This window comes from Typopeltis vanoorti, chromosome 12, assembly GCF_054136105.1.
Source record: "Typopeltis vanoorti isolate ZY-2024b chromosome 12, IOZ_Tvanoo_1.0, whole genome shotgun sequence".
NCBI classification, from domain to species: domain Eukaryota; kingdom Metazoa; phylum Arthropoda; class Arachnida; order Uropygi; family Thelyphonidae; genus Typopeltis; species Typopeltis vanoorti.
Genome location: NC_143560.1, coordinates 86,449,910 through 86,473,171, shown reverse-complemented (window position 1 = coordinate 86,473,171; position 23,262 = coordinate 86,449,910). Strand labels below are relative to the sequence as shown.

Sequence of the window (23,262 nt, the reverse complement as noted above, 5' to 3'; positions counted from 1 at the left end):
CTATCGGATAGGTATCAGAAAGTTGTATATGGAGGTGCAGTATCTCGAAAGAGAAAGATCACCAGTGGTGTGCTGCAGGGGTCAGTTTTGGGGCCATTGTTGTTAAATTTGTATGGTAATGATATTGGGTTTAACTAGTGATATCCAGCTGTTTGCAGATGATGCAAAAGAGCAATGCACAGTCAGGCTGATATTAATGCTTTACAAGAGGACTTGAATAGATTGCATGAATGTGCAGGTAAGCAGACCTGTCAGTTCAATGTTGCCAAGTGTAAGGTTTTGAGATTTGGTAAGCAACGACAGAGTTCTGGTGGAGACACAGCTCTGTGTCTCCACCACTCAATCCACCAACTACAATGAACTGCAACTACTATCATCATATACGACAATGCCATCTACTGCCCACCACCACCACCACTACTGGTATTTTCACAGGCAATCACCAACATCCATGCCCACAGCAGGATTCGAACTCACAGCCTTTTGGCTGGAGAGCAGATACATTAACCACTCGGCCAACTAGGCCAGTACTTATTAACTTATTTGCTGGTATTATATCCAGCATCTTCAGAGCACAAAAACAATTTGTCGCAGTATGTGAAACAACAACAATTTAGTATAACATTGAGACTAGTTTAAAAAAGAAAATTTTGTAATGGACAATACAACGAACTAAAATCCAAATTAGGTGTCATCCATGTTAGAAAAAGAGAGAAAACAAATATCAATTAGATCTTAAAATGACTGTCCCCCAGATTTTTGGTAAATTTATACAGTCTTACTTATTGAGGTTTGGAGTATGTTTTAAAGCTTCTGTTGATTCCAAAAGCAATCTCTCTGAATTATAATGACTTCTGTGTAGCACTTTTATTTTCTTCCAATTGATCCTGTGTGAAGTGGTATCCAAGGCATGGTCTGCTAGACCTGACTTGCTATAACGATAGCATCAGATGTATTTTTTATGTTCACCAAGGCACAAGTCAACAGTTCTTCCTGTCTGTCCATAATAAGCTAAGTCACAAGAACAGAGCACTTCATAAACTCTTGGCACTTCATTATGATAGTATAATGTTCAATAGAAAAATTAGGTCTTTTAGGTTTAATTTAATTATAATTACATAATAATAATAATAATATGTTTCAAGACATTACTTACAGCAGGTTTCATTAATAAGGTGTTTGATGATTGTGAATTTCCAGTGTGAGGAAGTATCTGAAGTACTACTTGTGGCATCTCATATTGCAGTTCCTGCTTTTGTTTCTGTTGACTTGCTGAAACAGATGCAGAATTTGAAGTAGTAGCAGATTTAGTTCTAGAATGACTGGCACCCTTAGCTACCATTCTGATGATCTTTCCTTCTTCTTTGCGCTTTCTTGCTTCCTTTGGATTATAGACATAATCTGGAAAATTGCAATCATGCGTTTTATTTATTAACTTATGCAAATATTAAATATTATTGTAATATCAGATTATGGGATGTGAATTATGAGGATGGATTAAATGTAATTTTCATAGCTAGTAAATATAAGGACATATATTCCTACAAATATAAGAAGTTAAAATGCATATGTTGAAGAGGAGTTTCTCAGATAGATGCTATGGAGATTTTTCACATAAGAGACAGATGCTTGTTTCTGGAAAGTGTGTAAAGATATGTAACAAATAGTAGATTTTTTGTATAAGATATGAGATTCATATACAGTGGTGTACTTGGATTTTGCAAAAGCTTTTGACAGACTGCTGTAAACAAGCTGTTTGAAAAATTGAAACAGATTGGATTGGATAACAGACTTCTGAGTGGGATCAGTAACTGGCTGTCAGACAGGTATCAGAGAGTTATATATGGGGGGTGCAGTATCCGAAAAGAGGACGGCCACTAGTGGTGTACTGCAGGGATCAGTTTTGGGACCATTGTTGTTCAATTTGTATGTTAATGATATTGGGATGGGTTTAACTAGTGATTTGCAGCCATTTGTAGATGATGCAAAATTGGGGAGAGCAATGCAGAGTCAAGCAGATGTTATGGCCTTACAAGAGGACTTGAATAGATTGCATGAATGGGCAGTAACTTGAATTTTCAGTTCGATGTTGTAAATGTATGGTTTGAAATTTGGTAAGTAACGATGGGATGCAAAGTATACACTTGGTGGGGGAAACTTTAAAGGAAGTAGAGGAGATGAGAGATCGGGGAGTGATGGTGGACAAGGACCTGAAATTCATGGGCCACATTGCACAAGTTGTGAAGACATCACATTGGATAATGGCAATGATGCAGAAGACCCTGAGATGTAGAAATAAAGGGGTTACGATTCCATTGTATAAGCCTTGATGAGGCCTCATATGGATTATTATGCATAGATTTGATTGCCAGGTTTTCATGGTGATGAGGATATGTTGGAAAGGGTCCAGAGAAGACTCACAAAGATGGTCAGGGGTCTTTGGAATGGAGTATGAGGATAGATTGAGAGAATGTAAATTGCAAAGCCTCATGAATGGAGGAAGGGGAGGGATATGATTGAGACATATAAACTAGTCAGAAGTTATCAGGTTGACATGGAAGTGATTTTTCATAGAATGGAAGAGGGGGGATAGAACAAGAGGCCATCCCTGGAAATTATATAAGGAGGGTGTGAGCAGTGGGGTGAGTATCAGGTTCTTTGGAAGGAGAGTGGTTGCTGAGTGGAATGCATTGCTTGAGTGTGTTGTGAATGTAGACACATTGAATCAGTTTAAAGCATGGTTGGATGAACAATGTGTGCAATAGTGTATGCCTCCCACGATTAGTCTCTCACTCCATGGTGGTCAGATGTTAATAATAATAATAATAATAATAATACATGTGTTGAGGCTTAAGTGCTGTGAGGACATCATGTTGGAGAAGAAAAAACCAAATGCTCCACCACAGCAAATTCAAAAAAGAGAAAAAAAAAGAAGAAAAAACAGACTATTTTTAGTCTCTCTTTTTTAATCATAAAGTGAATAGCAAAAAAACTGCAACTAATGATTTTCATTAGCAGAAAGCTGTGCAATTGATAAAAGAAAATTGGCAAATAAGAGAGAGAGAAAAAAAACACACTGAACATTGAACTAGTACAAGTTGTTTCAAATAACTACAGAATTTTGCTGAATTAAAATGTGTGCACATTGAGCAATGCAGTTAACTAGCAAAATGAAACAGACAGGAAAATGAAAGTTTGTTACCAATTGTTTCAACATTACAAAAGGGGAGCCTATGCTTTTTTTCACAAAATCATGACTGGAGACAAAAATTAGGTCCATCTTATGACCTTAAATTAAAAGTCAATCTTTGGAATACTGCCATCCTGCTGCAGCTCTCAGGAACCAACCAAATCTAAACAAATACAGTTGCATTAAGCTTCCTAAGATTTGGGAAACACTTATCATCAGAGATCCCGCCTTGCATTCCAGGCTATGTACAATCACCCATAGAGGGCGCTCCACCTAGATAGGACTCTGGAGTCACCCACGTGATTGGCTTAATATTGTATGTGATTTGTGTATATGTTACATTAGTTTTTTTTGTAATCTCTGAAGATGTCTCAGTGACTGAGACAAAATATGAGAAGTATTAAATTCTGTTTTAATCCTTTCTGAGTACTGTATACAATCCATTAAGCCTCCAACATGAAGAAATAATAATAATAATAATAATAATAATATTATTATTATTATTATTACCCAAGACCCCATGGAGTCAAAGACTCATCTAGGAGGTCCTTTTATCAAACACACAGCTCATCATACCCTGCTTTAAACACACTGAAATTCTCTGCAGACACCACACTCTCAGGCAAGGCATTCTAATCATTCACAACTCTGCATGAAAAAAAGCCTGCTTCTCACTCCTCTACTTACACCCTCCTTATACAGCTTCCAGGGATGACCTCTGGTTCTCCCCTCATCTCCCACTATTTTCTGTAGAACCTCTCCAGCACTGATCCTATAACAACCCCTTAATAACTTGTAGGTCTCTATCATATCTCCCCTCCTCCTGTCCACCAAACTCTGCAAGTTACATCTTCTCAATCTTTCCTCCTACTCGACATTCCAGAAGTCAGAAACTACCTTAGTCAGTTGCCTCTGGACCCTCTCCAACATCTCTTTCTTCATCCTTCTGAAAACCAGGTGACCACCTGGGTACAATAGTCCATGTGTGGCCTAATCAAAGCCTATACAATGGAACAAGAATCTCCCTACTTCTACAAGTCAGTGTCCTCTGCATCATTCCCAGAAGCCTTTGTGTTGTCTTCACAATTTTGGCTGTGTCCCCTAAATTTCAGATCCTTATCCACTATCACCCCCAGATCTGTTATTTCCTCCACTTCTGACAATATATCCTCACCAAGCATAAATTCTGCATCCCATTTTTGTTTTCCAAATTTTAAAACCTTACATTTTGCAACATTGAACTCACATGCTCATTCCCGTGCCCAATCACTCAATTTATTTAAGTCTTCTTGTAAGGCCACAACATCCAGTCTACTCTTCATGGTTTGTCCCAACTTTGCATCATCTGCAAACAACTGAATATCTCCATTCAAATCTTCACCAATATTATTAATATACAAGTTAAATAGCAATGGCCCTAAAACAGACCCCTGAGGCACACCACTAATAACTTTCCTTTTTCCTGGATATCACTCCTTCATACACAACTTGTTGATACCTATCAGATAGCCAGTCTCCAATCCAATGCACCAATATAATATCCAATCCCATCCACTCCAGTTTGACTATCAACTTATCATGTGGTAATCTATCCAAGGCCTCTGCAAAATCTAAGTATATATTATTGTGTATCCTTCTCCTCTGTCCATGTAAGCAGTCAAATATGAAAGATATAATTGCCAGCAAAGGTTTGTCGATTGGTAGAGCCTCTGCTACTAATGGCTCGCAAAAAGTTAAGCAAGTTTGAGCGCCATTAGTAGTTGGAAGGGGTTCAATCATTTGATGCTGTTGGCACACTCTCCCTTGATGAGTCTTTGGAATCCCTGGAAGTGTCACATAATAATAATAATAATAATAATAATAATAATAATAATAATAGCAATTTCAGATCTCCCATGATGTCTCAATGTAAATTTGGTGGAAATAAGAATTGAAATATATTATATAACTCATTTTTGTTATAATGTTCCTTTGAAATGGACAGTATCTCTGCTTTGCAACCAAGGATGTGTTTGCAAATTTCTGCATCACAGATATTTGTGAAGGTCATCAGGTGTGATTTTCATTGTTCACTGAGTGACTACCACTACACTTGCTGAAGGCTTAAAGTGGTACAAAAAAAAAGACCATGTTTTCACTTTATATAAGATATAAGAAAGGATATAAACCATTTCCTGGCTTATATCTCCCTCAACCAATGCTAATACATTTCAGAAGCTTACAGTTGCTTGTCAGTGGAATTCTTACATAGACAATGTCTTTGTAAGATACCAAATGTGACTCGATTAATGCTGTACAATTAATTGCTGTACAATCCCTCGATTAATGAGGCTAATGCATTCTTTAAAACAGGCGTATTAATTGAAAACACACTAATCGAATATAATAACCTATGAGAAAAGTATAATTTGTTTCTGAAATTTCTTTTTTGAAAAACTTTAATTTTTTTACAAAAGAATTAAGGTATGTCTCAGGGCCTAGTTAAAAAAAAATCATGAAGCTGAAAGACAATAAAACGTATTCAAAATATAAATTTTATTATTCTACTTCTTAACAAAGAATTGAGCTAACGTAGTTTGGCAGGCATTTGTTTCTTTTTTTCACACAACTGACGGTATGGCCCTATTGCCTCTTCTACTCTTCTGCAAATTTTACTGCTTCTCTCTCTCTCTCTCTCTTCATCAGGGTCAGCCTCTAAGCATTGCTGATTAAAAACTTCAATTGTACGAAAAATATTTTCAAATTGTTTCTGTGAAATCTCTTTTGGCTAACTGTCATAGTTAAATTTTCTTCACATTCTTCAGGATCTTCCCGCTGTGCATCTAAATTTAGCAGGTGTCGGAATTACTCAATTCTTCAGAAAGAGATTTAATTAACTCTTGGACGTTAGCAGGGTTTTTTCTCCCGGAAACTCAGGTTTTTCATCCCGCATACAGACAAATCAGCCCTTCAGAACATATGCAATTTACAGACAAAAAATACTAGCTGTGGTGATTGTGGGCAGTAGATGGCATTGATATAGGTGATTGGTAGTAGAGGTTCTGTGTAGTAGTGAAGACAGAGAGTTGTACAGTAGGTGTCCTCCTGCGATGAGTCTTCGGACTCCTTGGAGGTGTCACAAATAATAATAATCATTGTCAATCTCATGAAAATCCAGTTCATGCTCGATGTTGGCAATTTCCTCAACAACATTATCCATTTCATTTGAAAAGCTTCCAAAATCATTTGCACAATGTGGAAGAATGTGCTTACAAACAGCTCGCACATTGCTAGCAGTAATTTCATTCCAAGATTGATGAATATTTTCAATAGCAGATTTAGCATTAAATTTCTTCCAGAATTCTACTAATGTCATAGAATTCTCACCAGATGTTGCTTCTATTCCCTGTTTAAATGTTCTTCTCAGGCAGTATGCCTTAAAGGTTGCGATAATTCCCTGGTCCATTAGGTTGTAGGAGAGAAGTTGTATTTGATTGTAAAAATTTGGAACATAGTATACATGGAAGTAGTGTAGTATGCCATTAAAAATAACTTTGTAAAATGTTTTAAATCGGTAATTAAATTATTTCGTTCTGGTGAATGATTTCTTAAAATAGTTAGCCATAAAAAATGTATAGATAGAAAATTTTTAAAATCTGTAACATTTAATTTTTAATTTTAAGATGTAAAAAAGCACACTAATCGAATTTTAGAGGCGCACTAATCGAATTTGGGTATCGAAAAAAAATGACGCACTAATCGAGGACGCATTAATTGAGGGATTACTGTATATACAATCTGTTGTTGAGTTATCGATGAAACTATAGTTGAAAAGTGGCGTGTGTACACACACGCCACTTTTCAACTACAGTTTTCATTTTTCAACAATTTTCAATAACTCAACAGTGACAGAAATTATCTGCTACCAATATACTGAATTCAAGAGTACAAAACAAAGATATGAGGGGCATTCTGAAAGTAGTCTGTACTCAAGCACTGTAAATGGAGTGTGAGAGGCCTTGAAACAACGTCTAGTCTTGGTTTGTTTTTTGATCTTCAGATATACAATTTAGTATACAGTGGTATGCAATCGAAGTTGTACTTCTTGTGTTATCACTTCCAAAATGGACAAGTCTTTTTTCAATTATGCTGTGTGAAAAAAGCACATCATAATTGAATTTTTCTCATATGAATATGTGAGTGCTATGGAAATTCACCACCAATTACAAGGGTTTTTTTTTAGGATGAAGTAACTGTTGATGAGAATAATGCAAATTGTTGGATATGAAGAATAAGAAACAGCAATGATAGAGAGTTCTAAACCAGACATTAATAATTGATCATAAAGTAAATAGCAAAAAACTACAACCAATGATTTTCATTAGCAGACAGCTGATGAGAGAAAATTGGTAAATAAGAGAGAGAGAGAAGGGGGGGGGGAGAACTGAACATTGAATTAGTACTACTTGTTCAAATAATTACAGAAATGGGCTGCAATAAAATGTGTGCACATTGGGCACTGCAGTTGACTAGCAAAATGAAACAGACAAGAATGAAAGTTTGTTACCAATTGTTTCAACATTACAAATGGGAAGCCAATGCTTTTCTTCACAAAATCATGACTGGAGACAAAAATTAGGTCCATCTTTGTGATGTGAGTAATGCACATTGTTGGATAGGAAGAACAAGAAAGGAATGTTATAGATTTCTAAACCAGATATTAATGCTTGATCATAAAGTGAATAGCAAAAAACTGCAACTAATGATTTTCATTAGCAGAAAGCTGAGCAATTGATAAGAGAAAATTGGTAAATAAGAGAGAGAGAGAGAGAGAGAGAGAGAGAAAGAGAAAAAAAACACTGAATATTGAATTAGTACAAGTTGTTTCAAATAATTACAGAATTTTGCTGCAATAAAATGTGTGCACATTAAGCAATGCAGTTAACTAGCAAAATGAAACAGACAGGAATGAAAGTTTGTTACCAATTGTTTCAACATTACAAAAAGGAAAGCCAATGCTTTTCTTTTATTTTAAAAATTAGGTCCATCTTATGACCTTAAATTCAAATTCAATTTTTGGAATACTGCTACTATCCTGCATCACTGAGGGCCAAAAAATTTCAAAATGCAACCTTCTACTAGAAGGTGTATGTTGATGATCTATTGAGACAGCAAAGATGTCTCAAAAGATAGCATTTATTTTATTGCAAAGGTGTGTTAAAGACCTTGAGAAAGTTTGAAGAATGAATGAATTCGCATTCCTGCTGAGAAACAATCATTACTTCTACATGCCATGAAGCTGCACATGAATGTGTTCACTCAAGAAAGCTACTGAAAAGACTAGATTTGAAATTGTAGCACATCCTCTCTAAAGGTTGGACTTAGCTCCATCAGACTTTCCTAAATTGGCTACTTTCTTAAACTGAGGACACATCTCAATATCCATTTTGAAAATGATGAATAGGTCAGAGCAGAGATGAAGAGATCGTTCCAAAAGCAACCAAAAGAATTTTTATATGACAGCTTAGAAAAACTTTTTGGGTTTGGTTGTTTTGATTTACAGCCAAAATAACTAAAGTTTTAAGGCCAGTGTATTATATCTAGTAACTGCATGTGTTCCAGTCAGTTTGCCTATTTTATTATTATACAGTATCTCTATGGAGTCCGTAGACTCATCATGGGAAACCCAAGCTAACTATTTTACACACAAAACCTACCTCTCCTTAAACTCATTCACTATCAGGGAACTCACATCAAATTCTGGCAATCCATTCCACTCATTCACCACTCTCCATGCAAAAAATCTGGTCTGCACATCCCTGTTAACCACACTCTTACACTTCCACAATTGATGAAAATTCCCTTCCTGCTGCTCTCAAATTCTGAAAAAAATGTTACTTTCATGAGGATGAAATACCTTTATGAACTGCTCATTCAACATCTCTACTATATCCTTCTCGGTGGTTATCATTCTGCCATTTTCTCCAACCAGTATCATCCTTCCATAATCATGTTGAAAGTTTTTTCACTTGGTTGTACTATAAATTGAAGATGCTAAGAAACTATGTTCTTGGTTTCATCCTTTATCCAAGTGTAAGCAAACAAAGTAATGTAAACAGAGTGGTAGTTGGGTAAGAATGTGATTAGTAACGGCTAGACTAGAGGACTAGATTTTTTCACTTGGAGAGTGGTGAATGAATGGAACAGATTGCCTGAGTCAGTTGTAAGTGCTTTGTCTGTTAATGGTTTCAAGTAGAGGTATGTTAGATATCGTGTTGATAGTTTGGGTCTCCTACAATGAATCTTGGAACTTCATGGATGTGCTTGTGCAATAATAATAATAATAAATAATAAAATTGATGAAATCAGGGATTTAGGGGAAGTAGCAGATAGAGAGTTGATATCCATTGCTCTATAGAGCAATGGATAGAGCAAGGTCCATCCTTAAGAAAGGTATACTATCTTCTATAGAGGATTATCATATGCTTATTCACTCATTTCTAGATATAGCTTCTCCAATATGTTAATTATCATCTCAGGGATCCCGATTAGTCTATAATAATGGCCTGAATCTGTCCTGGCACAACCTATGTGTAATGGAACAATTGCCATTTTTCCACTGATTGCTAATTCGCTTGAGCAGTGTTAATTGTCTTGCATTTTCCTTTAGCTACGTCTCATCAAATCCCACTGCTATTTTCATCGAGCTCTTACAATATCTTTAATATCTATAACATTTCATCTGCTTTTTCAAACATCTAATGAAAATAATAGCTACGTAATAAACAATAAAAATATTATTATTATTATTATTATTATTCAGGTCTCCATGGAGTCAAAAAACTCATCGTGGGAGGTCCTTCCTAAGAAACACAAAGTCTATCTATCAAGACTCAGCGAGGGGAGGACCCCCTCCCCCAAACACAAAGTCTATCATACCACTCCTTGAACTCATTGACTATTCTTACTCTCACCACTCCATCAGGCAATGCATTCCATGGTTCAATCACCCTCCATGCAAAGAAACCACTCCTCACCCTCTTGCTCACAGTTTCCTTTCGTAACTTCCAGGGATGGCCTCTTGTCATTTCGACCAAGCGAAAGAACTCCCCAGTGTCAACCCTGTAACCACCTCTCAACAGTTTAAATGTCTCAATCATATCACCTCTCCATCTTCTATCCACCAAATTCTGCAGCCCGCATTCCCTCAGCCGATCCTCATAACTATCATTGTACAGTCCTGAAACCATCTTTGCTATCTGCCTTTGTACCCTTTCCACAGTTAATTTATCCCCTTCAAATCCTGGGGACCAAATCTGAGAACAATAGTCCAAGTGTGGTCTGATCAGGATCTTATACAATGGAATGATAACTGTTTTATCTCTGCAGGTCAGTGTCCTTCTCATTATTGCAGCAATCCTCTGTGTTACCTTCACCACCTTTGCAATATGTCCCCTAAATTTCAGGTGTTTCTATCAATTATCAACCCCAGATCTCTTGTCTCCCCTACTTCCTGCAGTATAACTCCTCCCATAGAATATGCAGTGTCCCATCGATGTTTCCCAAACCTCGAGACCTTACATTTTGCTGCATTAAACTGACACCTTCATTCATTTGCCCATCTGTCTAGCTTATTCAAATCCTCTTGCAGGGCTACCGCATCTGCTATTACTAATAATCCTTCCCAGCTTTGCATCATCTGCAAACAACTGAATATCCCCTTGCAATCCACTGACAATGTCATTGATATAAAGGTTAAACAATATAGGCCCCATTGCTGAGGCCTGTGGACCCCACTTGTAACCTTCTGCTTCCTTGAAACTGCCCCACCATACACGACTCTCTGATACCTATCGGATAGCCAATCCTGAATCCAGTTGACCAATTTGACATCCAGACCCATGTGCTGCAACTTAAATATCAGCTTATCATGTGGCGCCCTGTCAAATGCCTTCGCCAAGTCTAGGAAAATGGCAGTATATGCCCTTCCCTCATCTAAATGCTCTTGTAACTTTATCATAAAAGGCAAGCATATTGCTAAAACAAGAACACCCCTTCACAAATCCATGTTGACTCTCACAGATAACATTACCCTTATCTGCCCAATGCTGTATATGGTCCTTCACTACTTTCTCCAAGATCTTACTAACTACTGATGACACACAAACTGGTCTATAATTAGACACTTCCAGTCTGCTACCGCCCTTATGCAATGCCACTATCTTACCTTCCTTCCATTCCATGGGCACCTTTCCAGCAGCCAGACTTTCATTGAAAAGCCAGGTCAAAGGCGCTATCAATTCCCTAGCACATTCTCTCAAACTCGTGATGAAATACCATCCAGTCCCACAGCTTTACTGATATCCAGAGTACTCAGTATTTGAAACACACTCTCCTCCTGTACCTCTAAACCTTGAACCTGCCCTATCCCTCTAGTATTAAAACTGACTCCTCCAGGATGAAATACTCCAATAAAGTGTTCATTGAACAATTCTGCTATGTCGTCTGCATCAGTCACTCTATTCCCATTTTTATCCCATTCTTCCACAGTCATTTCTCCTCATACTGGCCACATAGCTAAAAATTCCTTAGGATTTTCTTTAGATCTTAGGGCCAATCTCCTCTCATATTCCAGTTTCGCCTTCCTTACCATACTAGTCACTCTTCTGGCCTGTGTCTTATATTCTTCATGCATCTTCTCTTCACCTGTCTCCTTATATCTCTTCCATAGGCTCTTTTTCGCATGAAATTCCTGTTTAATATTGTTTGTCATCCACTTTACTCCAAATTGTGTCCTCTTGTTCACTCGTGGTATACAACTTACCATTGCTGCTAACAAATATTCTTTCATAATTTCCCACACACTAATGATATCCCGGTCTTCCAATTCCACCCTTCATGAAACTTCCCCAAGTTGATGTCTTAGACTATTATAATCACCTGCCTTATAATTCCACATACGTTCCCGTCTCTTTGATACTCCTGCATGCCTATTCATTTTCCAAGTCAAAACCATATATTATTATTATTATTATTATTATTAAAACAAGACCTCATGGACTCAAAGACTCATCTAGGAGGTTCCTTTTATCTAACACACATCTCATCATACCGGGTCTTAAACACATTCAAACTCCTTGCAGACACCACACTCTCAGGTAAGGCATTCCAATCATTCACAACTCTGCACGAAAAAAACCTGCCTCTCACTCCCCTACTCACACCCTCTTTATACAGTTTCCAGGTATGACCTCTGGTTCTCCCCTGATCTCCCACTATTCTCTGTAGAACTTCTCCACCATTGATCCTATAACAACCCCTTACCAACTTGTAGGTCTCTATCATATCTCCCCTCTTCCTTCTCTCCACTAGACTCTGCAAATTACATCTTTTCAATCTTTCCTCATACTCGACATTCCAGAGGTCAGAAACTACCTTAGTCAGTCGCCTTTGCACCCTTTCCAACATCTCTTCATCCTTCTGAAAACCAGGTGACCAAATCTGGGCACAATAGTCCATGTGTGGCCTAATCAAAGCCTTATACAATGGAACAAGAATCTCCCTACTTCTACACGTCAGTGTCTTCCTCATCATTCCCAGAAGTCTTTGTGTTGTCTTCACAATTTTGGAGATGTGTCCCCTAAATTTTAGATCCTTATCCACTATCACTCCCAGATCTCTTATTTCCTCTACTTCCAACAATATATTCTCACCAAGCATAAATTCTGCATCCCATCTTTGTTTTCCAAATTTTAAAACCTTACATTTTGCAACATTGAACTCGCATCCCCATTTGCTAGCCCAATAACTCAATTTATTCAAGTCTTCTTGCAAGGCCACAACATCTTCACTACTCTTTATGGTTCGTCCCAACTTTGCATCATCTGCAAACAACTGAATATCTCCATCCAAATCTTCGCCAATATCATTAATATACAAGTTAAATAGTAATGGCCCTAAAACAGATCCCTGAGGCACTCCACTAGTGACTTTCCTTTTCCTGGATATTGCACCCCCATACACAACTTGTTGATACCTATCAGATAGCCAGTCTCCAATCCAATGCACTAATCTAATATCCAACCCCATCTGCTCTAGTTTGACTGTCAACTTATCATGAGGTACTCTATCAAAAGCTTTTGCAAAATCCAAGTATATTACTGTGTATCCTTCTCCTCTGTCCAAGGAAGCAGTCACTTTATTGTAATAAGTAAGTAGATTACTAAAACACGACCTCCCTTTAGCAAATCCATGCTGTCCATCAAAGATTATACCATTGTTGTCAACCCAACTCTGGATCCTAGTTCTCACAAGCTTCTCCAACAACTTAACCACAACACCTGACACACAGATAGGCCTATAGTTTGATGCTTGAGTTCGATCACCTCCTTTATGAAGTGGCACAATCTTGCCCTCCTTCCACTCTTTAGGGACTTGACCAAGTGCAAGACTCTTATTAAAAAAATATGTCAAGGCAGGTGTCAACTCTCTGGCACATTCCTTCAGAATACGCGGTGATATATTATCAAGTCCCACAGCCTTATTTACCTCTAGTTTACTCAACTCCCCAAACACCTCTTGCTCACTTACAGTCAGTCTCTCCTCCCCATCATCAACTGCTCTTAATCTCTCCATGAAGTCACATTCACAAGATTGAAAGATCTTTATGAACTGCTCATTAAGTATCTCCACCACACATTCTGCAACAGCTGTCTTTATACCATTTCCTCCAATCAATGTCATCCTTCCATAATCATTCTTTCTTTTGCTGGCTACATATCGAAAGAACTCCCTAGGATTCTTTTTAGCTTCATTAGCTAACTGCTGTTCATACCTCTCTTTAGCTACTCTCACCAACCAAGTCACTCTCCTTGCCTGGTCTTTGTAGAACTCATGAAATTGGTTACTTCCACTTCTCTTATGCTGCCTCCACAATGCCCTTTTTCTATATGGTCACTCTCCAACTGGTGGGAGAGATGTCATCTCAGTTATTATCAACTCTTCTGATGCTATAACCAAATCCAAAACTCTTGAACCTCTTGTTCCCTCTATTACATGTTGCCTAAGATATTTGTCCCTCAAGAATTCTAGAAATTCCATTCCCTTATTGCTGCATGCATCTTTCTCTCCCCAGTTTATACTACTGTAGTTAAAATCTCCCATAATAATCATTCTTCTTGCACTTGCCAAACTCAACTGTCTAAACATTTCCTGGTCCCCACCCTCTGTACTCCTGGGTCTGTAGCAACACCCCACTAAATATCCTGTCTTGCCCATTTCTACCTCACACCATATGCTTTCAAAATCATTAGTGTCACTGCCTTCAATAGTCTTCACTCTTAGAGGACATAAGTTGTCACTTATCATAAGCAGTACTCCACCACCATGCTTTCCCTTCCTATCCTGCCAAAAAATGCTGTACCCAGCGATTTCTATTCCTGTTATTATATCCTCTTCTGTCAACCACGTCTCAGTGATCCCAATAATTTTTGGCCGGGCTGATGCTATCTGCGCCACCAATTCCTCTCCCTTATTCCGGATGCTCCTGGCATTAGTATATAGCATATAAATGCTGTTGTTTCTATACCCAGCATTATCCTCTCTAGACTCCACTGGGCTCAGTGTTACCTGATGTCATCCCCCTTCTCCCAAATACCCATTCCCACAAGAGGCCACCCCCTTCTACCATCCTCCCTGGGACACACTGACTTTTTCAGAACAGCAATCTCTCCAGATGCCTACGTCCTTCCTCATTCAAATGTAAGTGGCCTCTTGCATACAATTCCTCTCTGTCTTCAAACGCACTCCAAGCATCCACATATTCCAGTCCTCTCTTGTCACACATTCTAGCTATTATGTCATTCAATATTACCACTCTTCTGCTCAGTTCGTCATTATCATACCTAGGCAACATACACACTATCTTTCCTCTCTGTGTCTTCTTTCGTACCATCTCAAGCAAGAATCTCATATCTCTCGCTGCCCTATTTACACCACCACTCGAGTCATTTAATCCCACCATCAAATCATCTCATCCACCCATTCACCTCTCTCTTAACTGCCAAAGCCACCCTTTCTATTGTTCCTCCTGGCAAACACTCCTCACGCATCCTATCTTGAACACCACGGATCATTGAGTCCCCATACATTATACCTCTTACCATTCCCTCTCTCCTATTGTTTCCATTTTCTCCTCTTCTTTCATTCCCATACCTCTCTCTCATTCCCTCTCTCCTACTGTTTCCATTTTCTCCTCCTCTAGCACTCCCATGCCTCTCTCTCATTCCGTCTCTCCTACTGTTTTCATTCTCTCCTCTTGTTTCATTCCCATACCTCTCTCTCATTCCCTCTCTCCTACTGTTTCCATTTTCTCCTCTTCTAGCACTCCCATACCTCTCTCTCATACCCAGACTGGTTTCGACCTTTATTGAAGTCTCGTCAGTGGGAGCCAGACCCAGAGGCGGTGATACTAAGGTGGAAGCAGTGGAAAAGTCATATTTACCCATACGAGTTGCCAAAAGGTGTCTCACCTTATTAAGGTCAAATCCGGTCTGGGTTGTGGCCCTTCCCTTAATGGCCCTTCACCTTGGTTATTTATTATAATCTAACCAAGTGGGAAAAAACTTCCAACTCCCTTGTTATCTTCTTGTTAGTGTGTTCTTCAATAACCAAGTAATCCTGTGAGCTACCCTAGCTACTGTAGCAATACATCCTCTAAACCTCAACTCTCTATCTACTACTTCTCCCAAATCCCTGGCTTCATCAATTTCCTGGAGTACATTTAGCTCAATATGGTACACAGCTTGTAATCTTTGTATCGCAAAATGTACAGGGTGTCCTAAAATTCACGCAACATTTAAATTTAGCGCCATTTGTGCGGTAAAGTGTGCCAACGAGAAAAAAAAGACAGCGTGACAGCTGACAGCTCAGGGTTATTAAAAATGGAGCGCTACATGAAAGAACAATGCATTTTCATTGTTGAGCAATATTTTAAAAATAATGAAGGTTTGGCAGCTACAGTTCGCAATTTTCATATAAAATATGGTCAGAATAGTGATTTAACTTCATCAACTGTGAAAAGATTAATTAAAAAATTCAAGGAAACTGGATCAATTAGTGATCTTATACACTCTAGCCGTCCTTCAACAAGTTGTTCAACAGAAAACATCGAAGCAGTTTGTGAGAGTGTTGCTGAAAATCCAGGAACATCAATTCGGCACCATGGTCTTGAATTGGGCATTTCGAGAAGCTCTCTACAGCGTATTCTCATGAAAGATTTGAATCTTTATGCTTACAAAGTTCAATTGACTCAAGAACTGAAGCCTACTGACCACACACACAGCGAAGAGAGTTTGTTGAATGGATTATGGAACAACAACAAGTGGATGCTTATTTTTCGAACAAAATTATCTTCAGCGATGAGGCTCATTTTCATCTTGATGGCTCCATTAATCGACAAAATTGTCGCATTTGGGGTTCAGAAAATCCACGAGTGATTGTTGAGAAACAAATGCATCCACAACGTGTCACTGTTTGGTGCGGATTTTGGGCTGGAGGCATCATCGGTCCATTCTTCTTCGAAAATGTGGCTGGTAAGGTAATAACAGTTAATGGTGCTCGCTATCGCGACATGATAATCCAGTTTTTTGTTCCTAAATTGCAAGATATGGATGTGGACGACATGTGGTTTCAACAAGACGGTGCCACATGCCATACAGCCCGAGAAACAATTCAATTACTGCATGAGTCATTTCCTGGTCGTGTAATTTCCCGTTTTGGTGATCAGAATTGGCCGCCCAGATCATGTGACTTAACGCTGTTGGACTTTTTTCTTTGGGGGTTTTTTGAAGTCTAAGGTTTATGCCAACAAGCCCATGACCACCCATGCCTTGCAGGAGGAAATTGAGTGCTGTATCAATGAAATTCAGCCACATTTATGCAAAACGGTCATGGAAAATTTTGACAAAAGATTGCGTATGTGCCAGCAAAGCCGTGGAGGCCATTTACCTGATATGCTATTCCATGCATAACCCTATACTGTATACTTTATGAATCAATAAGAAATTACAATTTTTAATTAAAAACCTGTGTTTTCTATCAAAATTACTTCTTGCATGAATTTTGGGACACCCTGTATAACTTGATACTTTTCCACATTGAACTGACATCGATTATCATTTGCCCATACTGTCAGCCTATCCAAATCATCCTGCGAGAGCTGTCTACGTTCACCCTGAATAATTTCCTTACCCTACTTTGCATCATCAGCAAACAACTGAATCTCCCTTCAAATTATTTCTATATCATTTATGTACAAATTAAACAGTAGTAGTTCCAAGAATAGAGCCCTGCAGTACACTGTTAGTCACCTGCCTTCACCTGGATTCTGCTCTTCCATGTACTAGTTTTTGGTCTGTCCATCAGCCACCCTTTTATCCATATCACTAGTTTCATATCCATCCCCATTTGTTACAAATTAAATAAAATTCCGTGTGGTATCCTATCAAACAACCAAAGAACTTTGCAAAATTCAGCATTATCATCATGTAGCCATTCCCTTTATCCAACTCAGCTGTCACTCTATAAAAAAAGTTAGTATATTACTTGACTGACTTTTCATAAAGCCATGTTTCCCTGCATAGAGTATTATATTCTTATCCACCTGTTTCTGAAATTCTCTTTTTAACCAACTTTTCCAGTACTTTATTATCAGCAAAGCTAAAGAAATTGAAAAAGAGATTGTGGAAGAGATATAAGGAGAGGGGTGGAGGACAGATACACGAAGAATATAAGATGCAGGCCAGGAGAGTGACCAGAATAGTGAGGAAGGCAAAACTCTGAATATGAAAAGAGATTGGCACTAAGATCCAAAGAAAATCCTAGGCAATTTTTTAGCTATGTGGTCAGTAGGTGGAGAAACGATTGTGGAAGAATGACATTGCGGGATAAAAATGGGAATAGAGTGACTGATGCAGAGGACATAGTGGAGTTGTTCAATGAGCACTTTATTGGAGTATTTCATCCTGGGAGAGGTTTTAATATTAGAGGGATAGGGCAGGTTCAAGGTTTAGAGGTGCAGGAGGAGAGCGTGTTCCAAATACTGAGTACTCTGGATACCTGTAAACTGTTGGACCGGATGGTATTTCACCACAGATTTTGAGAGAATGTGCTAAAGAACTGACAGCTCCATTGACCTGGCTTTTCAATAAACGTCTGGCTGCGGGAAAGGTACCCAAGGAATGGAAGGAAGATAAGATAGTGCCGCTGCATAAGGGCTGTAGAAGACTGGTACTATAGGCTTACTAATAACCTTTCGTGAGTGAGAACCACATTAAAAAAAAATCATTCCTTTCCTGGTCTTTATATTTAAATATATTATAAATTCTTTCTTTTCCCCACCCCCAAGATGTTTATAAGTCGCTTAAAGTAGAATTGATTTCCAATTCATTATGTCATAAATTCAAATACCTGGATATTTTCTTTTGTGTTCCTTATCTGCAAGTTTAGATTTTACATAGTAGTCCTCCTTTAAGTCTTTGGAAAGTTCTCGCCACATGTTTCCTAGACGGGTACTTATCATCTTATTAGATTCATTTGGATACTCTTTTGATAGCTTTTTACGATACTCCTGGGCAAATATCATGAAAGCATTTGGTGGGCGTCGAATTTTAATACCTGACTGGTCTTCATCATTATGACTGCCTTCGTTATAATTTTGCGATGTTGAAAGTTGAGAATTTGAAGCAGGGAGTCCTGAATAGTGACCTGATATATCACCTGAAAAATGAAAGATAAATCATTTATTCTGAAATTATTATTATTATTTTCCTGACCTCCATGGAGTCACAAGACTCATCATGTGAGGTCATCAACACCAGTCAAAATAAAGTCTATCATACCACTCCTTAAAGTCATCCACAGTCTGCACATTCACCACTCTCTCTCTCTCTCTCAGGAAATGCATGCCATGTTTCTACCACTCTCTATGTTAAAAACGTACTTCTTACCTTTTTACTCACCACTTTCTTTTGCAACTTCCAGGGGTGATCCCTTGTCCTTGTTCGTTTCCCTAGTTCTAGCATATAAAAAAAATCTTTGTAGAGTTAATATGATAATAAATCCTTCAACAGCTTAAATGTCTCAGTCACCCCCTCCCTTTGCCCTCTCCACCAAACTCGGCAGTCTGCATGCCCTCAATCTATCCTCATAATCAATGTTGTACAGTCCTGACATAATTTTTGTTATCTGTCTCTGCAGTCTCTCCAAGGCTACTTCATCTCCTTCAAATCTCAATGACTAGATCCTAGCACAGAAATCCAAATGTGGTCTGATTAAAGCTTTATACAAGGTTAGCATCACATTTTTATGTCTCATGGTCAATGTTCTCCTCGATATTGTTTCAGTTCTCTGAGATGTTTGCAATATGTCCTGGAGCTTCAAATCTCTATCCACAATCTTATCAAGATCCATTGCCTCCTCTACTTGTTCCAGCATAAGGGAGGATGAAGCATTCCATTTGTGGATCCCAAATTTTAAAAATCTTATATTTAGTTGCATTAAACTGAAATTCTCATTCATTTGCCTACCTTTCCAGCTTATTCAAATTCTCATGCCAAAACATCAGCACTGTTACTAATGGCCAGCTTTCCAGCTTAAGTGCAAAGTTTGTATGGGGATGTTACTGGATTAATGTAGAAAAATTTTTCATAGAATGGGAAACAGTGTAAAACAAGATGCCATCCCTGTAAACTGTATATTATTATTATTATTATTATTATTATTACAATGTGATACCTCCAAGGAATCCAATGACTCATCATGGGACAATGTTCTACTCTACTCCACTACATATATCCCACCATCTTCCCTACTACTTAATTCTCCAACTTCACACAATAATAATACTACCATCATTACCATCTACTGCCCACCACCACCACCACCACCTACACTATTTTTGTCTGTAAATCATGTGTTCTCTTGGTCAGTTTGCCTGAACATGGAATGTAAAACACAAGTTTCCAGAAGAAAAACCCTGCTATCCCTGCTTGAGACCAGCTAGCTCACTTTCAATTAAAAAAAGACCATATAAAGACTCATCTCATCACTACGAGAACCAAACTTAGCCAGCCTGGTTGGCTGAGTGGTTAGCATATCTGCTCTCCAGCCAAAAGGCTGCAGGTTCGAATCCCACCATGGGCATGGATGTTTGTGATTGTCTGTGAAAATACTAGTGGTTGTGGTGGGCAATACATGCTGTTGGTGTAGATGATGTTGGTGTATTTGCAGTTCACTGTAGTTGGTGGATCGAGTGGTGAAGACAGTTGTAGAGTAGGTGCCCTCCCTCAATGAGTCATTGGACTCCTTGGAGGTGTCACTTAATAATAATAATAGTTTTCCAACTGAAGGGTGCAATGTTCCATTGTTCTTCCAATTGAACTATGGAAGCACTTATAAATCAAGAGATCTGTTAGAATTCTCCATCTGCAGCATTTGGAATCTAGCAGTAATTTGCAATAGTATAAGGAAGGTGTGAGCAAGGAAGTGATGAGTTAGGTCTTTGCATGGAGAATGTTTGGTGAATAGGATGCATTTCTGAAAGATTGGTGAATGCTGATCTGTTGAATAAGTTTAAAGCACAGTTTGATGATCTTTGTGTACAACAGTGGGCAATGAATCTTTTAACTCCATGGAGGTCTGGTGTTAATAATAATTATCCTATGCATTATTATATAGGATAACAATTATGCTATGTTAAATTTATGCCAAAAGATACTGATTTCTGGTTCTGATTGTCTGTCTATTAACTGCATATTTGCTGATCAGTTTTTATACGTGTATTAAGCCTTAAGTGCTTAATACACATATAAGTTATTGTGTTGAAGGCTGAATGAAGTAAAACAGCACTGGGAAAGGATTAGACACAATATTTACCGTATTTTTCCGTGTATAAGACGCTCCCATGTATAAGACGAACTCTACTTTTTTGAACCCATAATTAAGAAATCAATATGATAAACATAAAACAGAACACATTTGATATTTTTTTTAAATATTCAAAGTATATTTAGTAATTAGGTAATATTTTTAAGATACATACTAAGAAATTATGTATCACTCTCAGTTCCAGACATATCACTTTCTTCAACCTCTACTCTGAGTCACTGTCTATATATATGAAATCATTCATCAGTTCCATCCATGGCATTGCTGATTCCACATTTCTTGAAGGACTTCATGAAGGCATTTTCTGGACTAACTTGATTCATTTTTCTCATGGCCAACCTTTCTCTCCTCATGAAGTTGAAGAACTATTTTGACTTTCCTGTGAAATCAACAACGTTCATTTCTCTTGCAAAGCTTTTTGCCTCATATAGAATAAGCTTGGTTGACACACACACACACATCCCACTCTAGCGCTGCTCCATAATCCAAGTCTTAAGTCTCTGCTCCAAGTTTGGCCATTTTGCTGGTTTTCCTCTTAAGGTCCTCTTCTTTTTTATCATCTGGAGTAGTTGTTCTTCCTGTTTTTTCCACTGTCTAATCATACACTCAGTGGGGGGAAGTCCAAACTGTCTCTCTGAAGCTTTCTTTCCATTCTTTTGCATAACTGATGACTTTTAACTTGAATGTTGAAGAATATGACAATCGTTTTTTTTTATTTTCAGACATTTTTATGGGCTAGTGCTCAAAATATTGTTCATGCATTAACTTACCCTGCCAATGAGTTGCAGATGTATGAATGCTTTCAGAGTTCTGATTGGTTTATTCAGAAAATCAGCCATTAATGACATCAATTGACAGAGTTAACAAAGGCTAGTGATTGTCAGAAGCTTGTTCGCGGAGACAAGGTACCAGCGGTTTTGCCATGGCAACTGCAGGGCTCTCAACTGGTTACTCCCCCCCACCCATGTGTAAGACGACCCCCTATGATTGGTCAAAAAAATTTTAGAAAAAAAGTGTCGTCTTATACACGGAAAAATACGGTAATTCTTACAATATTTCATCTCAGTCACAGACAACTAGCCTCAGTCACAGACATCTACAATACAAAACTTGTTCGCATTGTACAAAGTTCGGAGAGCACATCTAGGTTTCTAGGTGATGAAGTACTGATGGAGAGATCCAGAGGTAAGTGATCAAGAAGGTGAATGGTTTGTAGGATGCTGCCTGCAAAGACAGATTGATGGTTTGTGCGTTGCAGAATTTGGTTCACAGGAAGAAAAGAGGGAGGATATGATAGAAATTTCGAAGGTTTTTTCTAAAAAAATCTTCCTTTTTTTTAAAAAAAGGACATTATAGAATTAACTAACCTGCTAACTACACTCTTACTGGAAATTGAGTAAGAGTGTAGTTAGCAGGGAGTGTGAAGATTAGATTTTGTGCTTGGAGAGTGGTGAATGAGTGGAATGGGTTGCCAGAGGCTGTTGCAAGTGCTTGGTCAGTGAACGTGTTCAATAAGAAGCATGACAGATATCGTGTGGATAGTGTTGGTCTCCTCCTACAATGAATCAATGAACTCTGTGATGGTTCTTGAGCAATAATAATAATAATAATAATAATAATAATAATAATAGTATATCCCAAGATTTCTTCACAAATATTATAGCTCTCACTATTGTCACAATATAGACTGCAAATTCCAATGCACGTTCGTTCTGTACCCACTGATATCTGCAGTTTCATATGCTAAAACTGCAATTACTGAGTGTAGACACACTTTTGATAGCCTCATTTATATCTACTCTATATATATAAAAAGATAAGCCGAAATTTGAAACGTTTTTATGTCACGTTTTTTGTCTTACCAGCTTACGAGCCCTTACCGGCTCAGAACTTGGGGGGGGGGTAGGAGCCAGGGGGTCGGAGCCCCTAGTATATATATATATATCAACTCCATATGCACACACACACGCACAAACAAATGCTACAGAGGAAGTTTCTGGATTTTTAGCATAAGTCAATTGTCATTGCCATTCCAAAAATAGGAAAGGATCCAACTCAAGCAAACAATTATTGACCTGTCACCCAGACAAGTTGTTTTTGTAAAATATCGGAGAAAATGGTAAATGCCAGACTTCTTTGGCACCTGG

At 38.1% G+C, this 23,262-nt stretch overlaps 1 protein-coding gene across 1 annotated transcript in view; it reads right to left on the bottom strand.

Annotated features, from left to right (window-relative positions):
• Nucleotides 1-23,262, bottom strand: part of LOC150100962 (uncharacterized) — a 111,892-nt gene that overhangs the window by 58,516 nt on the left and 30,114 nt on the right. Inside the window, exons 2-3 of the mRNA XM_090401559.1 lie at nt 18,638-18,946; nt 1,157-1,401 (exon numbers count right to left, since the gene is read on the bottom strand). Coding sequence (XP_090257685.1) covers nt 1,157-1,401; nt 18,638-18,946 — 554 coding nt within the window. The remainder of the gene's footprint in view (nt 1-1,156; nt 1,402-18,637; nt 18,947-23,262) is intronic.